Raw genomic sequence first — 22,596 nt, 5'->3', positions numbered from 1 at the left:
TTCCCAAATGAAGATAAAAAAAAAAAAAAAAGATACACTCCTGGAATTGCCAGATGCAGAATATAAAAAACTAATTTACAGAATGCTTCAAGACATCAGGGATGACCTCAAAAATGAAATAAGGCAATCTACAGAAAAAGCCAAGGAACACACTGATAAAGCAGTTGAAGAAATCAAAAAGATTATTCAAGAACATAGTGGAAAAATTAATAAGCTGCAAGAATCCGTAGAGAGACAGCATTCAGAAATCCAAAAGATTAACAGTCAAATTACAGAATTAAACAACTCAATAGGAAGTCAGAGGAGCAGAATCAAGCAATTGGAATGCTGAGTGGGGGAGGTGGAGGATAAAGCAATTGACACCAATATAGTTGAAGAAAAATCAGATAAAAGAATTTTAAAAAATGAAGAAACCCTAAGAACCATGTGGGACTCTATCAAGAAGAATAACTTGCATGAGATTGGTGTTCCAGAACATGGAGGGATAACAGAAAGTACAGAGAGAATAGTTGATGATCTGTTGGCAGAAAACTTCCCTGACATGAAAGACGAAAGGATATCTATCCAAGATGCTCATTGACCCCCTTATAAGATTGATCCAAAAAGAAAATCACCAAGACATATTATCATCAAACTTGCCAAAACCAAAGATAAACAGAAAATTTTAAAAGCAGCCAGGGATAAAAGAAACGTCTCCTACAAAGGAGAATCAATAAGTTCAGACTACTCAGCAGAAACCATGCAGTCAAGAAGGCAATGGGATGACATATATAGAGCACTGAAGGAGAAAAACTGCCAGCCAAGGATCATTTACCAAGCAAAACTCTCTCTCAAATATGAAGGTGAAATTAAAACATTTACATATAAACACAAACTTAGAGAATTTGCAGAAACCAAACCAAAGCTACAAGAATTACTAAAGGAAATTCTTTGGTCAGAAAATCAATAATATGAGATACCAGCACAACACAAGGTCACAGAACAGAACATCCTGATATCAACTCAAATAAGGAAATCATAAAAACAAATTAAGATTAATTTTAAAAAGAATAAAATGCTCAAAACAGGGAATCATTGAAGTCATTATGTAAAAGACCACAATAATCAAAAAGAGGGACTAAATACAGGAAACATAGAACTGCCATATGGAGAGGAAAACAAGGCGATATAGGAGGATACGAGTTAGGTTTTTACTTAGAAAAATAGGGGTAAATATTGAGGTAACCACAAAGAGGTCTAACAGCTCCATAACTTAAAATAAAAACCAAGAAAAACATAATGACTCAGCAAACATAAATTCGACTACTATGAAAATGAGGAACACACAATTTACAAAGAAAAATGTCTCAGCACAAAAAAGTAAGTGGAAAAATGAAATTGTCAACAATGCACACAAAAAGGGATCAAAATGACAGCATTAAACACATACTTATCTATAATTACATGGAATGGAAATGCACCAATAAAGAGACAGAGAGTTTCAGACTGGATAAAGAAACACGATCCATCTATATGCTGCCTATAAGAGACACACCTTAAACTTAGAGACACAAACTAAAACTCAAAGGATGGAAAAAAATATATCAAGCAAACAACAATCAAAAAAGAGCAGGAGTAGCAATATTAATTTCTGTCAAAATAGACTTCAAAGTTAAATCCACCGCAAAGGATAAACAAGGACACTACATAATGATTAAAGGAACAATTGACCAGGAAGATATAATCATATTAAATATTTATACACCCAATGACAGGGCTCCAAGATACATAAAACAAACTTTAACAGAACTGAAAAGTGAGATAGACACCTCCACAATTATAGTAGAAGACTTCAACACACCACTTTCAGAGAAGGATAGGACTTCCAGTAAGAAGCTCAATAGGGACACGGAAGACCTAATTGCTACAATCAACCAACTTGAACTCACAGACCTGTACAGAACACTCCACCCAACAGCTGCAAAGTATACTTTTTTTTCTAGTGCACACAGAACATTCTCTAGGATAGATCACATATTAGGTCATAAAACAGACCTTCACAGAATCCAAAACATCGAAATATTACAAAGCATCTTCTCAGACCACAAGGTCATAAAAGTAGAAATCAGTAAGAGAAAAATCAGGGAAAAGAATTCAAATACTTGGAAACTGAACAATACCCTGCTCAAAAAAGACTGGGTTATAGAAGACATTCAGGAGGGAATAAAGAAATTCATAGAATGCGACGAGAATGAAAATACTTCCTATCAAAACCTCTGGGACACAGCAAAAGCAGTGATCAGATGTCAATTTATATCGATAAATGCACACATACATAAAGAAAAAGAGCCAAAATCAGAGAATTGTCCCTACAACTTGAACAAATAGAAAGTAAGCAACAAAAGAATCCATCAGGCACCAGAAGAAAAGAAATAATAAAAATTAGAGCTAAACTAAATGAAATAGAGAACAGAAAAACAATTGAAAGAATTAACAAAGCCAAAAGCTGGTTCTTTGAAAAAATTAACAAAATTGATAAACCATTGGCCAGACTGACTAAAGAAATACAGGAAAGGAAACAAATAACCCGAATAAGAAATGAGATGGGCCATATCACAACAGACCCAACCGAAATTAAAAGAATCATATCAGATTATTACAAAAAATTGTACTGTAACAAATTTGCAAACCTAGAAGAAATGGATGAATTCCTAGAAAAGCACTACCTACCTAAACTAACACAATCAGAAGTAGAACAACTAAATAGACCCATAACAAAAAAAGAGATTGAAAAGGTAATAAAAAAAACTCCCAACAAAAAACAGCCCTGGCCCGGACGGCTTCACTGAAGAGTTCTACCGAACTTTCAGAGAAGAGTTAACACCACTACTACTAAAGGTATTTCAAAGTATAGAAAATGATGGAATAATACCTAACTCATTCTATGAAGCCACCATCTCCCTGATACCAAAACCAGGTAAAGACACCACAAAAAAAGAAAATTACAGACCTATATCCCTCATGAATGTAGATGCAACAATCCTCAACAAAATTCTAGCCAATAGAATTAACAACCTATCAAAAAAATAATCCACCACGATCAAGTGGGATTTATACCAGGTATGCAAGGCTGGTTTAATATTTGAAAAACCATTAATATAATCCACCATATAAATAAAACAAAACACAAAAACCACATGATCTTATCAATTGATACAGAAAAGGCATTTGACAAAGTCCAACACCCATTCATGATAAAAACTCTCACCAAAATAGGAATTGAAGGAAAATTCCTCAACATAATAAAGGGCATCTATACAAAGCCAACAGCCAACATCACTCTAAATGGAGAGAGCCTGAAAGCATTTCTCTTGAGAACGGGAACCAGACAAGGATGCCCTTTATCACCACTCTTATTCAACATTATGCTAGAGGTCCTAGCCCGAGCAATTAGGCTAGACAAAGAAATAAAGGGGATCCAGATTGGCAAGGAGGAAGTAAAATTATCTCTATTTGCAGATGACATGATCTTATACACAGAAAACCCTAAGGAATCCTCCAGAAAACTACTGAAACTAATAGAAGAGTTTGGCAGAGTCTCAGGTTATAAGATAAACATACAAAAATCACTTGGATTCCTCTACATCAACAAAAAGAACATCGAAAAGGAAATAACCAAATCAATACCATTCACAGTAGCCCCCAAGAAGATAAAATACTTAGGAATAAATCTTACCAAAGATGTAAAAGACCTATACAAAGAAAACTACAAAGTACTACTGCAAGAAACTAAAAAGGACCTACTTAAGTGGAAAAACATACCTTGCTCATGGATAGGAAGAATTCACATAATAAAAATGTCTATTCTATCAAAAGCCATCTATACATACAATGCATTTCTGATCCAAATTCCAATGACATTTTTTAATGTGATAGAGAAACAAATCAACAACTTCATATGGAAGGGAAAGAAGCCCCGGATAAGTAAAGCATTACTGAAAAAGAAGAAGAAAGTGCGAGGCCTCACTCTACCTTATTTTAGAACCTATTATACAGCTACAGTAGTCAAGACAGCCCAGTACTGGTACAACAACAGACACATAGACCAATGGAACAGAATTGAGAACCCAGATATAAATCCGTCCACATATGAGCAGCTGATATTTGACAAAGGCCTAGTGTCAGTTAACTGGGGAAAAGATAGTCTTTTTAACAAATGGTGCTGGCATAACTGGATATCCATTTGCAAAAAAATGAAACAGGACCCATACCTCACACCATGCACAAAAACTAACTCCAAGTGGATCAAAGACCTAAACATAAAGACTAAAATGATAAAGATCATGGAAGAAAAAATAGGGACAACGTTAGGAGCCCTAATACAAGGCATAAACAGAATACAAAACATTACCAAAAATGACGAAGAGAAACCAGATAACTGGGAGCTCCTAAAAATCAAACACCTATGCTCATCTAAAGTCTTCACCAAAAGAGTAAAAAGACCACCTACAGATTGAGAAAAAATTTTCAGCTATGACATCTCTGCCCAGCGCCTGATCTCTAAAATCTAAATGATTCTTTTAAAACTCAACCACAAAAAGACAAACAACCCAATCAAGAAGTGGGCAAAGGATATGAACATGCACTTCACTAAAGAAGATATTCAGGCAGCTAACAGATACATGAGAAAATGCTCTCAATCATTAGCCATTAGAGAAATGCAAATTAAAACTACGATGAGATTCCATCTTACTCCAACAAGTCTGGCATTAATCCAAAAAAACACAAAATAATAAATTTTGGAGGGGCTGCGGAGAGATTGGAACTCTTATACACTGCTGGTGGGAATGTAAAATGGTACAACCACTTTGGAAATATATCTGGCGTTTTCTTATAAAGTTAGAAATAGAACTACCATACAACCCAGAAATCCCACTCCTTGAAATATACCCTAGAGAAATAAGAGCCTTTACACGAACAGATACATGCGCACCCATGTTTATTGCAGCACTGTTTACAATAGCAAAAAGCTGGACGCAACCAACGTGTCCATCAACAGATGAATGGTTAAATAAATTATGGTATATTCACACAATGGAATTCTATGCATCGATAAAGAACAGTGACGTATCTGCGAAACATTTCACAACATGGAGGAAACTGGAAGGCATTATGCTGAGTGAAATTAGTCAGATGCAGAAGGACAAATACTGTATAAGACCACTATTATAAGTTCTTGAGGAATAGTATACACTGAGAAGAACACATTCTTTTGTGGTTACAAGAGGGGGGAGAGAGGGAGGGTGGGAGAGGGTTATTTACTGATTAGTTAGTAGATAAGAACTACCTTAGGTGAAGAGAAGGACAATACTCAATACAGGGAAGGTCAGCTCAACTGGACTGGACAAAAAGCAAAGAAGTTTCCGGGATAAACCGAATGCTTCAAAGGTCAGCGGAGCAAGGGCAGGGGTTTGGGGACTATGGCTTAAGGGGACTTCTAAGTTAATTGGCAAAATAAATTCTATGAAAACATTCTGCAGCCCACTTTGAACTGTGGCATCTGGGGTCTTAAATGCTAACAAGTGGCCATCTAAGATGCATCAATTGGTCTCAACCCACCTGGATCAAAGGAGAATGAAGAACACCAAAGTCACACGACAACTATGAGCCCGAGACAGAAAGGGCCACATGAACTAGAGACTAACATCATCCTGAGACCAGAAGAACTAGATGGTGCCCAGCCACAACAGATGACTGCCCTGACAGGGAACACAACAGAGAACCCCTGAGGGAGCAGGAGTTCAGTGGGATGCAGACCCCAAATTCTCATAAAAAGACCAGACTTAATGGTCTGACTGAGACTAGAGGAATCCCAGCGGTCATGGTCCCCAAACCTTCTGTTGGCCCAGGACAGGAACCATTCCCGAAGACAACTCATCAGACATGGAAGGGACTGGACAATGGGTTGGAGAGAGATGCTGATGAAGAGTGAGCTACTTGTATCAGGTGGACACTTGAGACTGTATTGGCATCTCCTGTCTGGAGGGGAGATGGGAGGGTAGAGAGGGTTAGAGACTGGCAAAACGGTCACGAAAGGAGAGACTGGAAGGAGGGAGCGGGCTGACTCATTAGGGGGAGAGTAAATGGGATTATGTAGTAAGGTGTATATAAACTTATATGCAACAGACTGACTTGATTTGTGAACTTTCACTTAAAGCACAGTAAAAGTATTCAAAAAAATACTTATTGAACTTTTTTGCAGGATAGGGGTGCAACTGTTAACTAGACAGACCAATAGAGCTTACAGTAGAGTGGGAAATACAGATATTAAAAAAAATTACATATATATGTGTATGATTACCATGATGAAAATTGCCAAGAGAGAAATGTAAGCTGTTATTATAGACATACAATGGGAAAACCTTATCTAGACTAGGGATCTGAGAAGAAAGCCCCGAGGACATTTAAGCCAAGGCTTGAAGGATGAGCTAATTTGGTGACAGTTAGAGGGAGGAACAGTTCAGCCTGTGTTAGGTGAGTAGAAGTTTAGCAAGTTCATATACTGAAAGAAGACTAGTATGCATGAAACAGTTAGTGAGAAAGAGAACAACCTAAAGTCATTGAAAAGAGACATGCAAAATAATTCCACAAAAATTTTTGTGTATGAGTGAAAAATCATCTTAATAAATCTGTCCAGCATTAGCATATAAAGTTCCTCAGAGAATAAAAATATAACTATGTACAGCTGTGTCACACTGCTCTGAATATTTTAAAAATCAGTAACTGTGAAAATGTTAAAAAAAAAAAAAAAAAAGGCTCAGCAACAACAGGGATACTGGAGAGGTGGGGTCGTTATGGTGGAATGGTCAGATACTTCCCTTTTACAACAAAGACCCAAAAAAACAAGTGAATCAAATCTATACGACTACCTAGGAGCCCTAATCATCAAAGACAAAGCTGAAGAATCGGGCTGAGTGGCAGGTGGAAGGAGACACAATTCAAAAACAGCAGAAATGGGGAATCACAGGTCACCAGCATCCTGCTAGCTGAATCTGCACAGTGCGCATAGGCTGAGGCAAGCAGCAACATCCCAAGCTGAAATCCACCCCATCTGGTACAGCCAAGCAGCAGCAAATCTGAATGTACCTCCAAAACGAAACAGGAGTGACACCAGAACTTGTGAAAGTTAAGTGCAAGCTCCCAACCCACTGCTTGCTCTGGTGTCATAACTCTTCCCTCACCAGAGCTCTACTGCCAAGGAGCACTCCCTTCCCCTTCCCCATCCCACTCTGATACCAGTCCCCTGGCATTGAACACGCCATGCCCCCTAAGCCAGGAACTGGTCAGGTCTGGAGGCGTCTGCCCCTTTGCACAGCCACTGGCATAAGGGGTCCAGGGACTTGCAGTGCCCTTCACCCCCACCCTTCACCCCAGTGTCATGCAGCTGATCCAACGCTGCATGCCATCATTAGCACAAAACAGGCAGGGTATCCACCTGAAGTCCTTTTTCATTGGCAGCAGCCAAGTGGGAGCTGCAGATTTGTGACATTCGACACCATCCCACCCCCTAAGAAGGGGCCTCACCCACCCACACCTGGAGCCTGACAGCTGGCAGTACCCATGACAGAGGCCTGAGAATTAATGATGCCTCCCAATCCTTCCAGCCATCAGCGCTGGTTGTCCAAGGACTGGCTGTATTACCACCCCAACTATGCACTCTAATGGACAGGGACACGCCCTCCATCTGGGCTCCAGGGGCAGCTGATAGCCCTCTGCCTTGCCCCTCACATCATCCCCCACTGCAACCAGAGGCCTGTGCCTGCTCTGAACAACCCCATACAGCCCTGCCCACCTACAACTGTAGGTGAGAGTCTCGGCACCACAAACTCAGTGACCGATGACCCAGTCATCCGCACCCCAAACAACCACAGCCCCCCAAGAACAGTGAACAGACTCCTGAGTTCACACACCTAGTAGCTGCTCTGACCTCCTGGAGACAGAGCTTCAATGACAACAACAACCAGAGTAGCATACATGCTCAGCCTACTTGGATATATCAAAACAAAGCAAAAATAAAATACAGGACACAGTAAACAGAAATACAATAAATAAATATAATAAGCTATTGATGCCTCAGAGATAATAGTCAATATTAAATCACATAAAGAAGCAGGACAAGATGGCTCCAGCAAGTGACCAAAATAAAGACCCAGAAAACCTTCAGGAGGAAGATAAGGCGATGGAACTAACCCAAGGCAATGGAACTACCTGATAAAAATTCAAAAGACTAATATACAGTGCTCTCTAAGAGATAAGGAAGGAGATCAAGCAAAACTCGGACCAAACCAAGGAACACACAAATAGAAGAATTCATAAAAACAATACAAGAACAAAACAACAGAAAAAACAAGCTGCTAGAAACCATACAGAGAGAGCAACTAGAAATTCAAAAGATTAACAATAAAATTTCAGAATTAGATAACTCAACAGGTCATAGGAGCAGAACTGAGACAACGGAAGTCAGAATTAGTGAAATTGAAGATAAACCCATTGACACCAATATGTTTGAGAAAGAATCAGAAAAAAGAACCAAAAAAAGAAAAGAAGAAGAAAGCCTAAGAATTATGTGAGATATTATCAAGAGGAAAAACCTATGAGTGATCAGAGTACCAGAATGGAGAGGATAATGGAAAACACAGAGAATCGTTGAAGATTTGCTGGCAGAAAACTTCGCTATTATCGTGAAAGACAAGAAGATATCTATCCAAGAAGCTCAACAAACCCCATACAGGATAGATCCCAAAAGAAAGTAATGATAAAGATCATGGAAGAAAAAATAGGGACAATGCTAGGGGCCCTAATACATGGCATAAATAGTACACAAAACATAAACTGACAATGCACAAACACCAGAACAGAAACTAGATAACTGAGAGCTTCTAAAAATTAAAGCTTATGCTCACCAAAAGACATCACCAAAAGAGTAAAAAGAGAACCGAAGCCTGAGAAAAAAATTTTTTGGCTACAACATATCTGACAAGGATCTAATCTCTAAAATCTACAAGATACTGCAACACCTCGACAACTAAAAGACAAATAATCCAATTAAAAAATGGGCAAAAGATATGGATACTTCACCAAAGAAGACATTCAGGCGGCTAACAGACATGTGAGGAAATGTTTGCAGTCACTAATCATTAAAAAAAAAAAAAAAATTTTTTTTAGAGAGATGCAAATCAAAACTACATTGAGATACCATCTCACCCCAACGATACTCTCACTAATCCAAAAAAACATAAAATAACAGATGTTGGACAGGTTGTAGGGAAACTGGAACTCTTAAGCACTGCTGATGGGAATGTAAAATGGTATAACCCCTTTGGAAAATGGTATGGCACTTCCTTAAAAAGCTAGAAATAGAAATATCATATGATCCAGCAATCCCATTCCTAGGAATATACCCTAGAGAAATAAGAGCCATCACATGAATAGACATATGCACACTCAAGTTCATTGCAGCTCTATTCACAACAGCAAAAAAATAGAAACAACCTAAATGCCCATCAGCAGATGAATGGATAAATAAATTATGGTACATACACACAATGGAATACTATGCAATGATAAAGAACAATGATGAATCCTCAAAACATTTCACGACATGGACGAATCTGGAGGGCATTATGCTGAATGAAATAAGTGAGTTACAAAAGGACAAACATTGTATGAGACCACTATTATAAGAACTCAAGAAAAGGCTTACACAGGGAGGGGGAAGGAAAATCACTAACTAGATAGTAGACAAGCGTCAATTCCGGTGAAGCGAAGGACAACACAAATATAAGGGAAGTCAGCACACTGGGACCAAAGCAAAAGTACAGCATTTTCCTAGACACATCCAAACACTTTGATGGACCATAGTCTTGGGGGACATCTATGTCAACTGGCATAACATAGTTCATAAAGAAAATGTTCTACTTTGGTGAATAGCTTCTGGGGTCTTAAAAGCTTGTGAGCAGACATCTAAGATACATCTATTGGTCCCATTCCATCCAGAGCAAAGAAGAATGAAGGAAATCAGAGACACAAGGAAAATATTAGCCCAAAGGACTAAAGGACCACGTGAACCAGAGACTCCACCAATCTGAGACCAGAAGAACTAGTGCCTGGCTACCACCAAGGATTGCTCTGACAGGGATCACAACAGAGAGTCCTGGACAGAGCTGGAGAAAAATGTAGAACAGAATTCAAATTCACAAAAAAGACCAGATTTACTGGTCTCACAGACTGGAGGAACCCTGAAACTATGGTACCCAGATGCTCTGCTAACCCAGGACTAAAAAAAAACCAAAGCCCACTTTCCTGACAAAGATTATTCAGGCCTATAAAACAAAAAATAACACGCACAAGGTACATGCTTCTTAGCTGAATCAAATATATGAGACCAAATGGGTAGCTCCTGTCCAAAAGAAAGATGAGAAGGCAGGAAGGGACAGGAACTGGATGAATGGACACAGGGAACCTGTGGGGGAAATGGGGAGCGTGCTGTTATATTGTGGGGATTGCAACCAATGTCATAAAACAATATATGTATAAATTTTTGAATGAGAAAAAAATAAATAAAGCAAGCGATTCAGACACCACTAGTTGTTGAGTTGATTCAGATTCACGGCGGCCCCATGTGTGTCAGAGTAGAACTGTGCTCCATAGGGTTTTCGATTGCTGATTTTTCAGAAGTAGATCTCCAGGCCTTTTTCCCAGGTGCGTCTGGGTAGACACATACTGCGAACCTTTCAACTAACGGCAAAGTGCGCTAACCATTTGCACCACCCAAAACCCTGTTGCTGTTGAGTTGCTTCTCCAACAAGACTGTAAACTCCTGAAATGCAGAGGTTTCTCTTCTGCTTCTTTTATATTTCCATAAGCCCCTCACATAGCAGCTGCTTAGGAAATCTCAACTATGGATATGAATCACAATGACCTCAGGCTCGCAACTTCCCGGCACTTCATTGTAGACAAGGGAGACACAAATCCGTGTTTGACATACAATTAAGGACAACCATACTAACTTTCCAGGGTCAAATCAAGAATCTCAGGTCTTAAGTTTTATTTTTTTCCCCTCAGAGTTGAACAAATGATAACACAGGTCATCTAGCACAGTAAAGAGAAAGCCAAAACTTTTCCATTAGATTTTGAGTTTCAGATTTAGAAACAGGCTGAGCGTTTACTTTTTTTTTTTTTTTTCCCAAATATTACAGGTGCTCTCTTTTCACATGTTGACATAAGAAAAACTGAAAAGAAAAATGCTAACTTGCAGGATAAAAACCCACTGACATCGACTCAAATCCTACTCATACTGACCCCTGTAGGACAGAGTAGAACTGCCACATAGAGTTTCGAAGGAGTGCCTGGTGGATTCAAACTTCTAACCTTTTGGTAGCAGCGGTAGCTCTTAACCAATACACCTCCAGTGTTTCCTAGCTCACAGGGTAGTAAATATTAAGTCTCACCTCTCTTTCCATGTGGCACTCCCAGCTGGCTGATTCTATCCCTCCCATGTGAACTCTTTGTGTTTGTTTTTGTTTATTTTGTGAAATAGCCCAATGATCCTTCAATAATCCTCATTTTAAGTCCATGTCTTTCAACCAAAATAATTTTAGCCAACCTGATCTAAAACCAAAAACCAAACCCAAACCCAGTGCTGTCGAGTCGATTCTGACTCATAGCGACCCTATAACACACCATCAAATACTTCTTGAGAAACCACATTTTGCTACTTTCACATGAGGTTGAAAGGATATTTCAAGAGACAAAAACAGAATTAAAATGTTTAATGACTAAAAAGAACTCAAATTGTTATGGGCACTTTCTTCTGCCAAATGTTTTGAACATTTGTTGATGTTGGACATTTTTGTTATACCATCGCTAAAAATCTTCCATAGTTTCTCTATTACTGAAAGATAAAAAGCTACACAAATTGCTATTAGTTGCAATAAATTTTTGATCTCAGAAAAAATACCAGTTTGATAATAAAGTATCCAAAAAGTATATGTATGTGTATATACATACACACACATAAGAGAAATATATGTATAAAATCACAGATGCCAAACAAGAGATAAATACATATTTATTTATCTGCAGTTTCTTTGAATAAGCAGCTGTTTTTTCACTTAGTTTCTTGTATCCTTGACTAGTATAAGGGTTTACATGTAAGTGGTATTTTGCAATTTGGTTCAAAGGGAGGAGCTATGACTAACATACAAATATCTTAAAGGAGCTCAACAATGTTCTAATTAATTTAATCTGCATATTAAATAAACAAAATTAACACGTCCCAGAATCTTTCTCTCAGGTTTCCCAAGGGCCATGTGCGATAGAGGCAATGAGTGGGTTAGAGTGCTCCCTACAAAGAAGTTTAAGAGCTTCTCATTCTTGGAATTTTTCCCTCCAATTCTGAGTAGTCTTACATTGAATAATCAACTAAAAATCATAAAATCCAAATGTTATTTCATTAGATTTATCTTTTTTTCTAATAACCTTGTTTGTGTGTGTGCGTGTGATTTAGGTGGAAGTTTATATAGTGAATAGTTTTTCACTAAACAGTTAATACATAAATTGGTTTGTGACATTGGTTGCCAATCCCGTGATGTGAATAATCTTGTTTTTAATTCCTAAAGGTGTGAGTATACATTATGTGGTTCACTGACACTTAATGAATTGTTAAAATAAAACCATCGAATTTCCAGAATTTTAAAAAGACATGCTGTGTAGCTACAGAAACATCCAGCATGATCGAACTTTTAACTTCTGAACTTTTAAGAAAACTTACCAAATATGTATATCATTTAAATAAAATAAATTAATTTTTCTGCATAAAAATACCTAGTGTTCCATTGTCAAATTTCATATTCTGATAAATCCTACTTTTATGTCTATAAATGGATCAATAGAAATTTACTCACTTCTATATTTGTGTAAAAGTTCATTAATAAAATTATGATGGTATTATATCTGACTACAAATAAAGCTTTGAAAAGTCATTATGGCTAGAAAGAAAAGCTTATTTTATAGCTGTATGTATAATAATAGCTCTACTTCATGAAGTACACTGAGGAATTTGGAATCTGCTTCTTATGCAGTTAAGTATTATAAATGCAGGGTGAATTTCCTCAACATTCATATATGAATCAGAAAAAATGCAATTCTAATAGGTAGGTTTCATTCTAATTAATGTTCACATATTCTAATGCATAGATAACACGGAATTCAAGAAGATAATCCAGTTCCAGGAACCTATAACAACTCCCAACACACAGCCTGTTGAATGATGTGCATCTTATTTAAAATTTATTAAATCACTTCCAGAAAGACAATTATGCACAAAGTACACTTTATCTCATTCGTTTAGAGACACACATGTAAATGCTGCCTGAGTTTTTGATCCACTTAAAAAACAACAACAAAAATTTTTTTTTTTTTGAGGGAAAGTGGGTTGATACTAAGATATGCTCTCTGGTTTACCAATACCAAAAAGAGTACCTGGCTCAGCTAGTTGGGATTAGGTGGTGAGGTAATATGGATACAGTTTGCCGTACTCGGTTACTTAATACAAAATAACAACTCTATCTTGTTGTTGTTGTTAGGTGGGGTCAAGTCAATGTTGACTGACAGTGGCCCCATGTGACAGAGAACTGCCCCATAGAGTTCTTGGCTGTAATCTTTACTGGAACAGATCTCCAGATCTTTCTCCCACAGAGCCACTAGGAGGGTTGAACCACCGACCTTTCAGGTACCTTAAAAATCCCCTTGCCATCAAGTTGATTCTGGCTCATAGCAACCCTGCAGGACAGAATAGAACTGCCCCATGGTTCTGAGTTTCCAAGGCTGTAAATCTTTACGGGCGCAGACTGCCACCTCTTTCTCCCACATAGGAGCTGGTGGGTTCAAACCACCAACCTTTTGGTTAGCAAGGAGCACTTAACCATTTAAACACTATGTCTTCAGGGCTTCTTTCAGGTATCTTTGGGAAAAAACAAAAAACTAAACCCATTGCCCCCTGAGTCAATTCAACTCATAGTGACCCTCATTTCCATCTAATGGTGGTCCCTGAGTAATTAAAAAATACAAATAAAAAAAAGTTAAAGTCATACAAATAGATCGACACAACACTACTAAAAAATCAACTCAAAGTCCGTATGTTTGTGAATGAATAGAAAGGCTAATGAGTCTATCTTCCACATCTCCACAGTTTGTTTCTGAATAATGTTTAATGTTCTTACAAAAGCTCTTGTCAGCAAGACAAAAATGGACACTACCAGCTAAATGAATTGAAACAAGGAGAGAAGCATGGTCTTGCCAGTTTTGAAGAAGTGGTAAATAATAACTAAATTTTTGTTGTTTTTGTTGTGCCAAAGGGTAAGGAACACAGGGGCCGCCCTTAGAAAGTTGTTGTTTATTGCCAGGGAGTCGATTTGGGCTCAAGGTGACCGACCCCGCGTATGCAGAATAGAACTGCTCTATAGGGTTTTCAAGGTTGTGACCCTTTGGAAGCAGATCTTCAGGCCTGTCTTCTGAGGCACTCCTGAGTAGGTTTGAACCACCAATCTTTCAGCTGTAGTGTAGCCCTTAACTTTCTGTGCCCCCCAGGGACTCCTTAAGAAAGAAGTAGTCACTCCCAAAATACTAAATCACGAAGTAGTCACTCCAAAAATACTAAATCATGAAAAGTGAGGGATTTAAGCCTGTGATCGCCTCTAGAAAGGATGTATTTTTAGAGTTAACTTTACTGAAAATGAGTCTGCTAATGCTATAAAAATGTGAAGTTGCTTGCCTCAGCCATTTTGTATGTATCTCTCAAGTACCTAGCCACAATATCCTACCACTTAGTATGTATTTGGAAACTCTGGTGGGGTAGTGGTTAAGTGCTACAGCTGCTAACCAAAAGGTCGGCAGTTCAAATCCACCAGGCAGTCCTTGGAGACACTATGGGGCAGTTCTATTCTGTCCTATAGGGTCGCGATGAGTAGGAATCTACTCGATGGCAACGGGTTTTGGTTTGGAATATATATTTAAAAATGATATGACATATAAACAATGGAAAAAAAAAGGAGTTGATGTTTCCTTACCCACCAATAGTAGAAACGTTGGCTTGTATGACATAACCCACCTAAAGTTTGAGATTGGAAATTAAGGTGTAATTAAGGACAAGTAACCACCAGGCAGCAAGATGATTAAGAAAGTATGAATGATGAGAGGGCGGGAAAGATAGGCAGTAGGGTCATAATAGAGCAGGAAATGCCTCACTGCCTTGGTACACAGGAGAGCCAAGATGATACCATTGACATAGTTTTGAGGTGGCATCTATGCTAATATGTCAAATCCAATCCTCAACTTCAGTCTCTACAATCCTGTTCAGGTCTGCGTGTATGACTGAACTGATGAGTTCAGGATGAAAAATGGGAGTAATACAACTGGCCTAGTTTTTAAAAACCTTTGTTAAGATGAAGAAAACCCTGGTGGCGTAGTGGTTAAGTGCTATGGCTGCTAACCAAAAGGTTGGCAGTTCGAATTCACCAGGTGCTCCTTGGACACTCTATGGGGCAGTTCTACTCTGTCCTATAGGGTCACTATGAGCCAGAATTGACTCGACGGCAGCGGGTTAGAGGGTTATCAAGATGAAGCTGTTGATTCATTTTCTATTGCTTCTATTCTGATTAGATACTGCCATGTTACACTAAAAGCCTTATCCATTTTAGGTCCTTCTGCCTGTATGGGTTTATTTGGCTGAATATAAAAGCAAGGAAAGAACATACAAAAACTGTCAGTAGGTGTAAGGAGGGAAATACATCAGTTAAAGCAGTTGTTTGACACCCTGCAGGTCAAATGATTAACTGAATTTTTTTCTTTTTTCTGTTTGTCTTACAGTACTGTACAGACACACACCCTATACTCCTTGTTTTACACTGTATTTTTTTTTTTTTTTTTTTAGTCAGGAGTTCTTTCAACTTGCTCTACCCAATCCCACCTTTTGGATGTGTGTTCAGATTGTTCGTTATTGTCGTATCTGAACCAGCACATTTTACATATTACCAGAGATTTTTCAAATGTCACCTGGATATTTAGTTTTTAAAATCATGTTTTTAGAGAGTGCATAATCATTCCATACATAATATTCGAGAATAAATAAAACAAGACATGAAAAAGACCTTATATTAAATTGAGCCATATTAAATTGCCATAGTCAATCATTTTTAACCCCTAAAAAGGGTAATTTGATATGATTAATACTAATAGATGCTACAAAAGAAAAAGACTACTGTCTGTGAGTCAACTCCAATTCATATTTTCTATAGGTTTTAAAGGAATTTATAAAATACCTAAGATGTAAGCTACTCTCTTTACTCAGTGATAATGAGATAATGCAAATTCTTGAATGTGGCAAAGTGGCCTGTTTTAAAATTTTGAGCAGCAATTAGCAATTAATTAAAAATTCTAAAAGCTGTGGAAAATAATTCAAAAACAAGTAAATGCATTTTAAATACTGGTAACTATAGGAAACTAGTGGAGAGTCAAAGTGTAGTCATACATACTATTGGAAGAAAATATAATGTACACAACCAAAAACACCAAATACAAATATCTATAATTGGGCTTTGAATTTGGTTTTGAAGCAGGATTTTGAATACGCATGTTCCTGATACTCTAAGGGTTCACAATGCTTCATAATAAGTAATGAAGCCATATTATGATTACATGACTCAAAAATATGACTTTTTTGCTATTTGTCCCTAAATTCCCATTCACCACGCTAACACACCTGACCCTACAGTACTACAAAGGCACAATATTCTTTTAAAGACGACTGCAAATAACAACTTAAACTAACAGACGCAGCTTGTTGGTCAAAATTCTTGTTTCCATGCTTTCTTCCTATACGTGCTGAAGAGTGTGAAGAGAGGGTTTAGGTCTTCGCCGGCTCCTTTAAGCAGAGTAGGAAACTATAGCAGTATTTAATGTACTCAAACTGCATTTCACAAATTTAACTTTTCTTTATCTGTAGATTAACAAAAAAATGTCTATAGAATCTTATATACTGAAAGTCTACTTAAAAAAAAAAAGCTGGCAGTAATAACTACCATCGTTACTACCAAATCAAGGAATTATAAAAGAAATGAAATGATTTAGAAAAATTTGGGGGAGAGGGGAAAAGTACAAAACCTTTACTTCATACTCATCACATTTATGATTAACATGGATTTATTTCTTTGTCATGTCTCTTCCTTTAGATTTTAAACCATGAATCCATAGACTGTTTTATTAAATATGTGTGTATACATATGTGTTATGTGCATGTGATATGTGTAGGCATACACACCTGATATATGTACACAACACATACCATGTATATATATGCCATGTGTGTAGATATGTATGCATGTACGTACATGCATATGTATGTATAATGTGCTGTATAATGTGTAGTATACTACAGATTATATATTGAATTAATGAATAAATAAAACTAAAAAATCTAGTTTATAAGCATTTATCCAATGCTTTCATATCTACAACAAATCTTCATCAACTCCACAACATAAATTCATTTGAAATGAATTTAAAACGTCAGCTTTTTATTAGCATGAGCTTGAAATTTTCATTCACTTCTAGTCTTTCCTCTTTTTCTCAGTATCTGTTCCTTGGCTTTGGACATATGTTATTGTAAGTCAACACATAATTATTGAATGTCTATAATGGGCCAGACAGTGTTTTTGGCATTGGGAATACAGAGATCCTTCTGTTTAATTGAGAGTAATTGAATTTAATCCACCCAGAGAGTGAGAACTGCCAATATATTATGCAAATTTGAAGAGAATGACTGTACTTAGGGCTTTGTAGTTACCCATGAAAACGATTTCAAGCCCCATTAATAGTGACAACACTTAAGATATGAGGCAGAGAAAAATTTCACAGTGATTTGATCGGTATCTTGAAGACCATAGGGCCTCACTGAATGTGAAGAGGAATATTCATTGTAATAGGCAGAAGACACAACACGTACAAAGGTGTTCTGCCTGCCACTCCTTTTGCTTAGTTTTGTATCACTCATACCTGGGTGACCATGTGGACTAAATGGATCTGGTCCACAATAATCATTCTAAATTGCAAATCTCATCATCTCTCTCGCTTAAATGTTTATTCAAATCTTCATAATAAAATTCAGTTTTTAATCTAACACAAAGACCCATCATAGTCTTTTGCCTTCTTCTTTCTTTTGTTTCGTCTCCTGATCATATCCTACATCTGTTTGCTAGTGCATCTCAAGTCTCATGACCTTTGCAATGGCTATGTTCCACCAGCCTGGAATGCCATCCTCTCTTTCTCCTCTAACTAATCCCTACTTGCTTTATAAGACTAACCTCAATCATTATAAAATCTTTTTATGAGATTGTCTGGACACCCTGTTTGCAACTTTTTTTTGTTTTTTTGGACATTTAGCAGACTGTGCTATCAGAGAGTGGCGTATCGATTTGTATCTTGCCCACTAAGGTTTATACTTGTCTCCATATCTCCTATCTGTCTCATGGTTGGAGTGGTGCCTTAAGAAACTTTTTAATGCTCTCCATATTATCTAGTTGCTAACTCCTTTGAAATCATAGAACTTAATTCAAAATCCCATCTAGTGTAGTGCTTTTTAAAAATATTTTTCACCATGTGTACCCACACCACGGTACACACACATACTCCCTATATATCTGAAACAACAGTTCCACAATGTAATACTTAAACTTACTATTTATGACGGTGGTGTTGTTAGGTGACGTCAAGTCAATTTTCGATTCATAGCAACCCCATGTGACAGAGTAGAACTGCTCCATAGGGATTTCTAGGCTTTTTAATCTTTGGGGATTAGATTGTCAGGTCTTTTTTCCAGTAGAGTAGCTGGGTGGGTTCAAACTGTCAACTCTCAGTTAGCATCCGGGCACTTAACTGTTGTAGTTATCCATGAAAACTTTGTAGTTATCCATGAAAATGATTTCAAGGCCCATTAATAGTGACAGTCTGCCATTTATTTTAGCATGAACTCTATATATTCACATTTTACAGAAAAAAGAAGTCTTGAGAGATGAGTGACTTAACCAGGCAAATAAGTGCAAAACTGGATCTAGAACACATTTAAATCTCATCCAGTTACTCTTTCCACTACACCACAGTGCCTCTCCTTAGCATATTGAATGAGAAAGACAGCACTTTTGCTAAGAAGCTACAGCACATCTGACTCATTTACCCCTGAGGCTAGACCGTTGGGCAAAATATCTTTACTAATGAATTCAACTGACCCACTACCTGAACTCCTTATCTGATCTCTATGACACAATCCATATTTTTTGACAGAAAGCTTGTGTTACAAACAATACCGGTCTGGAATCCAATTAAAAAGGCTTCTAAGATCCTCAACTATAAAACCTGAAACCAAATTTGATGAGGCTTCAAGATACAAATTTCCTCTCTTTCGTGATACTCTCAGAGTGGAAAAGTGAGGGAATGGAAAAGATGATGTCTTCAGTTGGGAAGAGAAGAGCCAGGCTGATAGAAAAGGCGTACGATAGAATTTATGAAATAAATGAGTATGGGATAACTTCAGAATTTTTGCTAATTTGTTTAAACTGAAATTGTTAGTGTAGGATACTTACATCAATGTTTATAAAAATAAAGGTAATTTTTTCTTCGTTATGTCCTAATCTTGCTAAATAAGAAAAAGATGCTTTCTTATAAGAAGCACAGGTAATATGCTACATTATGCAATGATCCATGGGGGGGAAGCTTTATGCATGATATTGGTGGAGCACTGCCAGACGTATGCTGTTATTTAAGAGGAAACGAGGGAAACAGGAACACTCATCATTTATAGTGCCAGAGCCTACAGGCTGGAGGCATTATATTTAATTGAAGATGAAATCAAATGACTGTGCAATTATTGGAAACCCTGGTGGCATAGTGGTTAAAAGCTATGGCTGCTAACCGAAAGCTCAGCAGTTCAAATCCACTAGGCACTCCTTGGAAACTCTACGGGGCAGTTCTGCTCTGTCCTATAGGGTCACTATGAGTTGGACTCAACAGCAATGGATTTTTTTTAGGTGCAATTACTATTACTATAAGATCATGATTAAGTCTGACCTGTTAGTAAATGCAGAACATGTGGGAAATTGGTGTCTGCAGAGAGTCAAGAACCTCTTTGAGAAGGTAGGTTAGACTAAGAAGGTTTAAATGAAAGCACTCTCATCAAATGTGATTATTCATTTCCGAGCCTGTAACATAATAGCACGAATGATACCTAAATATAAACATACATTCAACATTTATTTACCTTAAATTAATTTATTGATGGTTATTTTGGAGTTCAATTTACGACAAAGGTCACAGTGAGGCCAGATTTTGCTAACTCAGTAATTAAGTACTTGTAAATATTTTAATTCTAATCATTGCATTTATGTGATATATACAATAATCTTACTGATATCATGCTCCCTATTATTTAGAATGAAATAATAAATTGTAATAGACACTCCTCCTAAATTTACATTTCTTATTTTTTCAGCATATACTTCAATAAGCGGCATATGACAAAAATTTATTCCATGCTATTGAACACACTAAAGAAATTAAATAAAATACATTAAACAATTTATTATTTGAAGCATAGGTTTTCCTGAATGTTTAAATATAAAATAGGCAATATATTATGGCGTATCATTTCAATTCTTTTGCAAAGAAGGACTACATTGGCCCCTTTTGTTTCAAATAATTTTTACTTGTAAAACCAACAACAACACAACTAACACAAAACACAATAACACACATGAAAAATCTTTTAAAAAGCAACTTCCACCAGCAAACATCCGACAGCTCTTCCTGAGAAATTCTGAGTACTTACGCGTACATCATGTACCCAGGACGGGACAGCTGCTATTCAGTCATCACATGATCTCTATCAGCCAGGTCGGAGCTGGGAGACCGGAAGATAATAGGATCGCTGGCAACAAGAAAGGAAACGAGTCTGACGGGTTTAGTGACTGAGGTTTTAGTCCTGATAAAAACATGATCAGTTTTGTGCCAGCAGTTTCCACACACTGAAGTAATTGTCAATACCTGCTTAGAGAAGCTCCGAACAGTGGAAGGCACACGACTTGCAGCTGGTAATGATTCAGAAAGCCACACTTTTCCAACTGGGGAGGTATGATCAGCATTGAGGTATGGCTCCAATTTGTTTAAAAAAAAAAAAAAACACGTATACGACAACAACAAAAAAACACCAAATTAGAATGCATTGATAGCACTTCTTACTTCTTCATTAGAATCAATCGGTCTTTTCCCTTTGAGGAAACCACAGGGTGTGGAGGAGTGGAGAAGACCTGGGCTGAGAGCCAGGAGGCCTGTCTCTGTCACCTTGGTGGTATACCCATTAGAAAGCTGCTTAAGCTCAAACCCAAAACCAAACTCATTGTTGTCAAGTCAATTTCAACTCCGAGTGACAGGATAGGACAGAGTAGAACTGCCCCAAAGGGTTTCCAAGGCTGTAAATATTTACAGAAGCAGACTGCCACATCTTTCTCTCACTGAGGAGGTGGTAGGTTTGAACCTCCACCCTTTTGGTTAGCAGCTGAGTACTTCATCACTACACCACAAGAGCTCCTTTGCTTAAGCTCACTGGGGCTTATTTTTATCATAAGTAATAGGGCAGGAGTGTATTAAAAGTCAAAAATCAAACTCATTGCTGTTGAGTCGATGCCGACTCACAGGGACCCCATAGAATAGAATAGAACTGCCCCACAGGGTTTCCAAGGAGCAGCTGGTAGATTCAAACTGCCAACCTTTTTGATTAGCAGTCGAGTTTTCTAATACTGTACATTTTAGCTTTAAACATAACAGGAAGCATTTGTTTATCCCCAAAAGGCTAAAAAAGAATGTAAAAACAAATAAACAAAAACTGTTATCCTTTCTCATTGTTACAAATAAACCTAGTCCATCTTACCTATAGCAGCTGAGTCAATTCTGACTCATAGCAGCCCCATAAGACAGAGTAGAACTTCCCCATAGGATTTCCAAGGAGCACCTGGTGGATTCAAACTGCCTACATTTCCTTTAGCAGCCGAATTCTTAACCAGTTACACCGCCAAGGGTTTCCAGTCCATCTTAGTGTATGTGAATTCTGCAGTATTTACAGACAATTCCTCTAAAAGATTGTATTCATCCACAGAGATTTTAGTCTAAATACATAAGCTTCTAATAAAGATCCGAAAAGTTACAGGATAGATATTACAATTTTAAGAGCTACTTTTAAGGGCTCAGAGCTAGAAGATATTAAAGGAAAAAAAAAAAAACATAAATATGTGTCTTTGTTATTCATACAGGATATACCTTTGTTTAAAATACTACAAATACAATATGAATCTAATGTTAACATTTTCATTATAACTTTCTTCAAGTCATTAATGTGAAATGTATTTCCCAAGATATTGTACAAATGAGAAAACTTATGCAGGTAAAGATTATCATAGAAAATATGATCCAAAAATCAGAGTATAATTTTGAGTAGGAATGAAAACTTCTGAATCA

General features: G+C 37.3%; 1 protein-coding gene across 2 annotated transcripts in view; it reads right to left on the bottom strand.

The window, feature by feature from the left end:
- Positions 1-20,959, bottom strand: part of LOC126077130 (transmembrane protease serine 11F) — a 103,609-nt gene extending 82,650 nt beyond the window's left edge. Inside the window, exon 1 of one of the 2 annotated variants that reach the window (XM_049886162.1) lies at positions 20,915-20,959. In XM_049886162.1, coding sequence (XP_049742119.1) covers positions 20,915-20,925 — 11 coding nt within the window. In that variant the 5' untranslated portion in view covers positions 20,926-20,959. The remainder of the gene's footprint in view (positions 1-20,914) is intronic. The other variant, XM_049886163.1, reaches the window with a different exon arrangement.
- Positions 20,960-22,596: the final 1,637 nt, after the last annotated feature.

This window comes from Elephas maximus, chromosome 5 (genome assembly GCF_024166365.1).
Source record: "Elephas maximus indicus isolate mEleMax1 chromosome 5, mEleMax1 primary haplotype, whole genome shotgun sequence".
Taxonomy (NCBI): domain Eukaryota; kingdom Metazoa; phylum Chordata; class Mammalia; order Proboscidea; family Elephantidae; genus Elephas; species Elephas maximus.
Note: the sequence above shows the minus strand (reverse complement) of the source record. Positions and strands in the feature narration are given on the sequence as shown.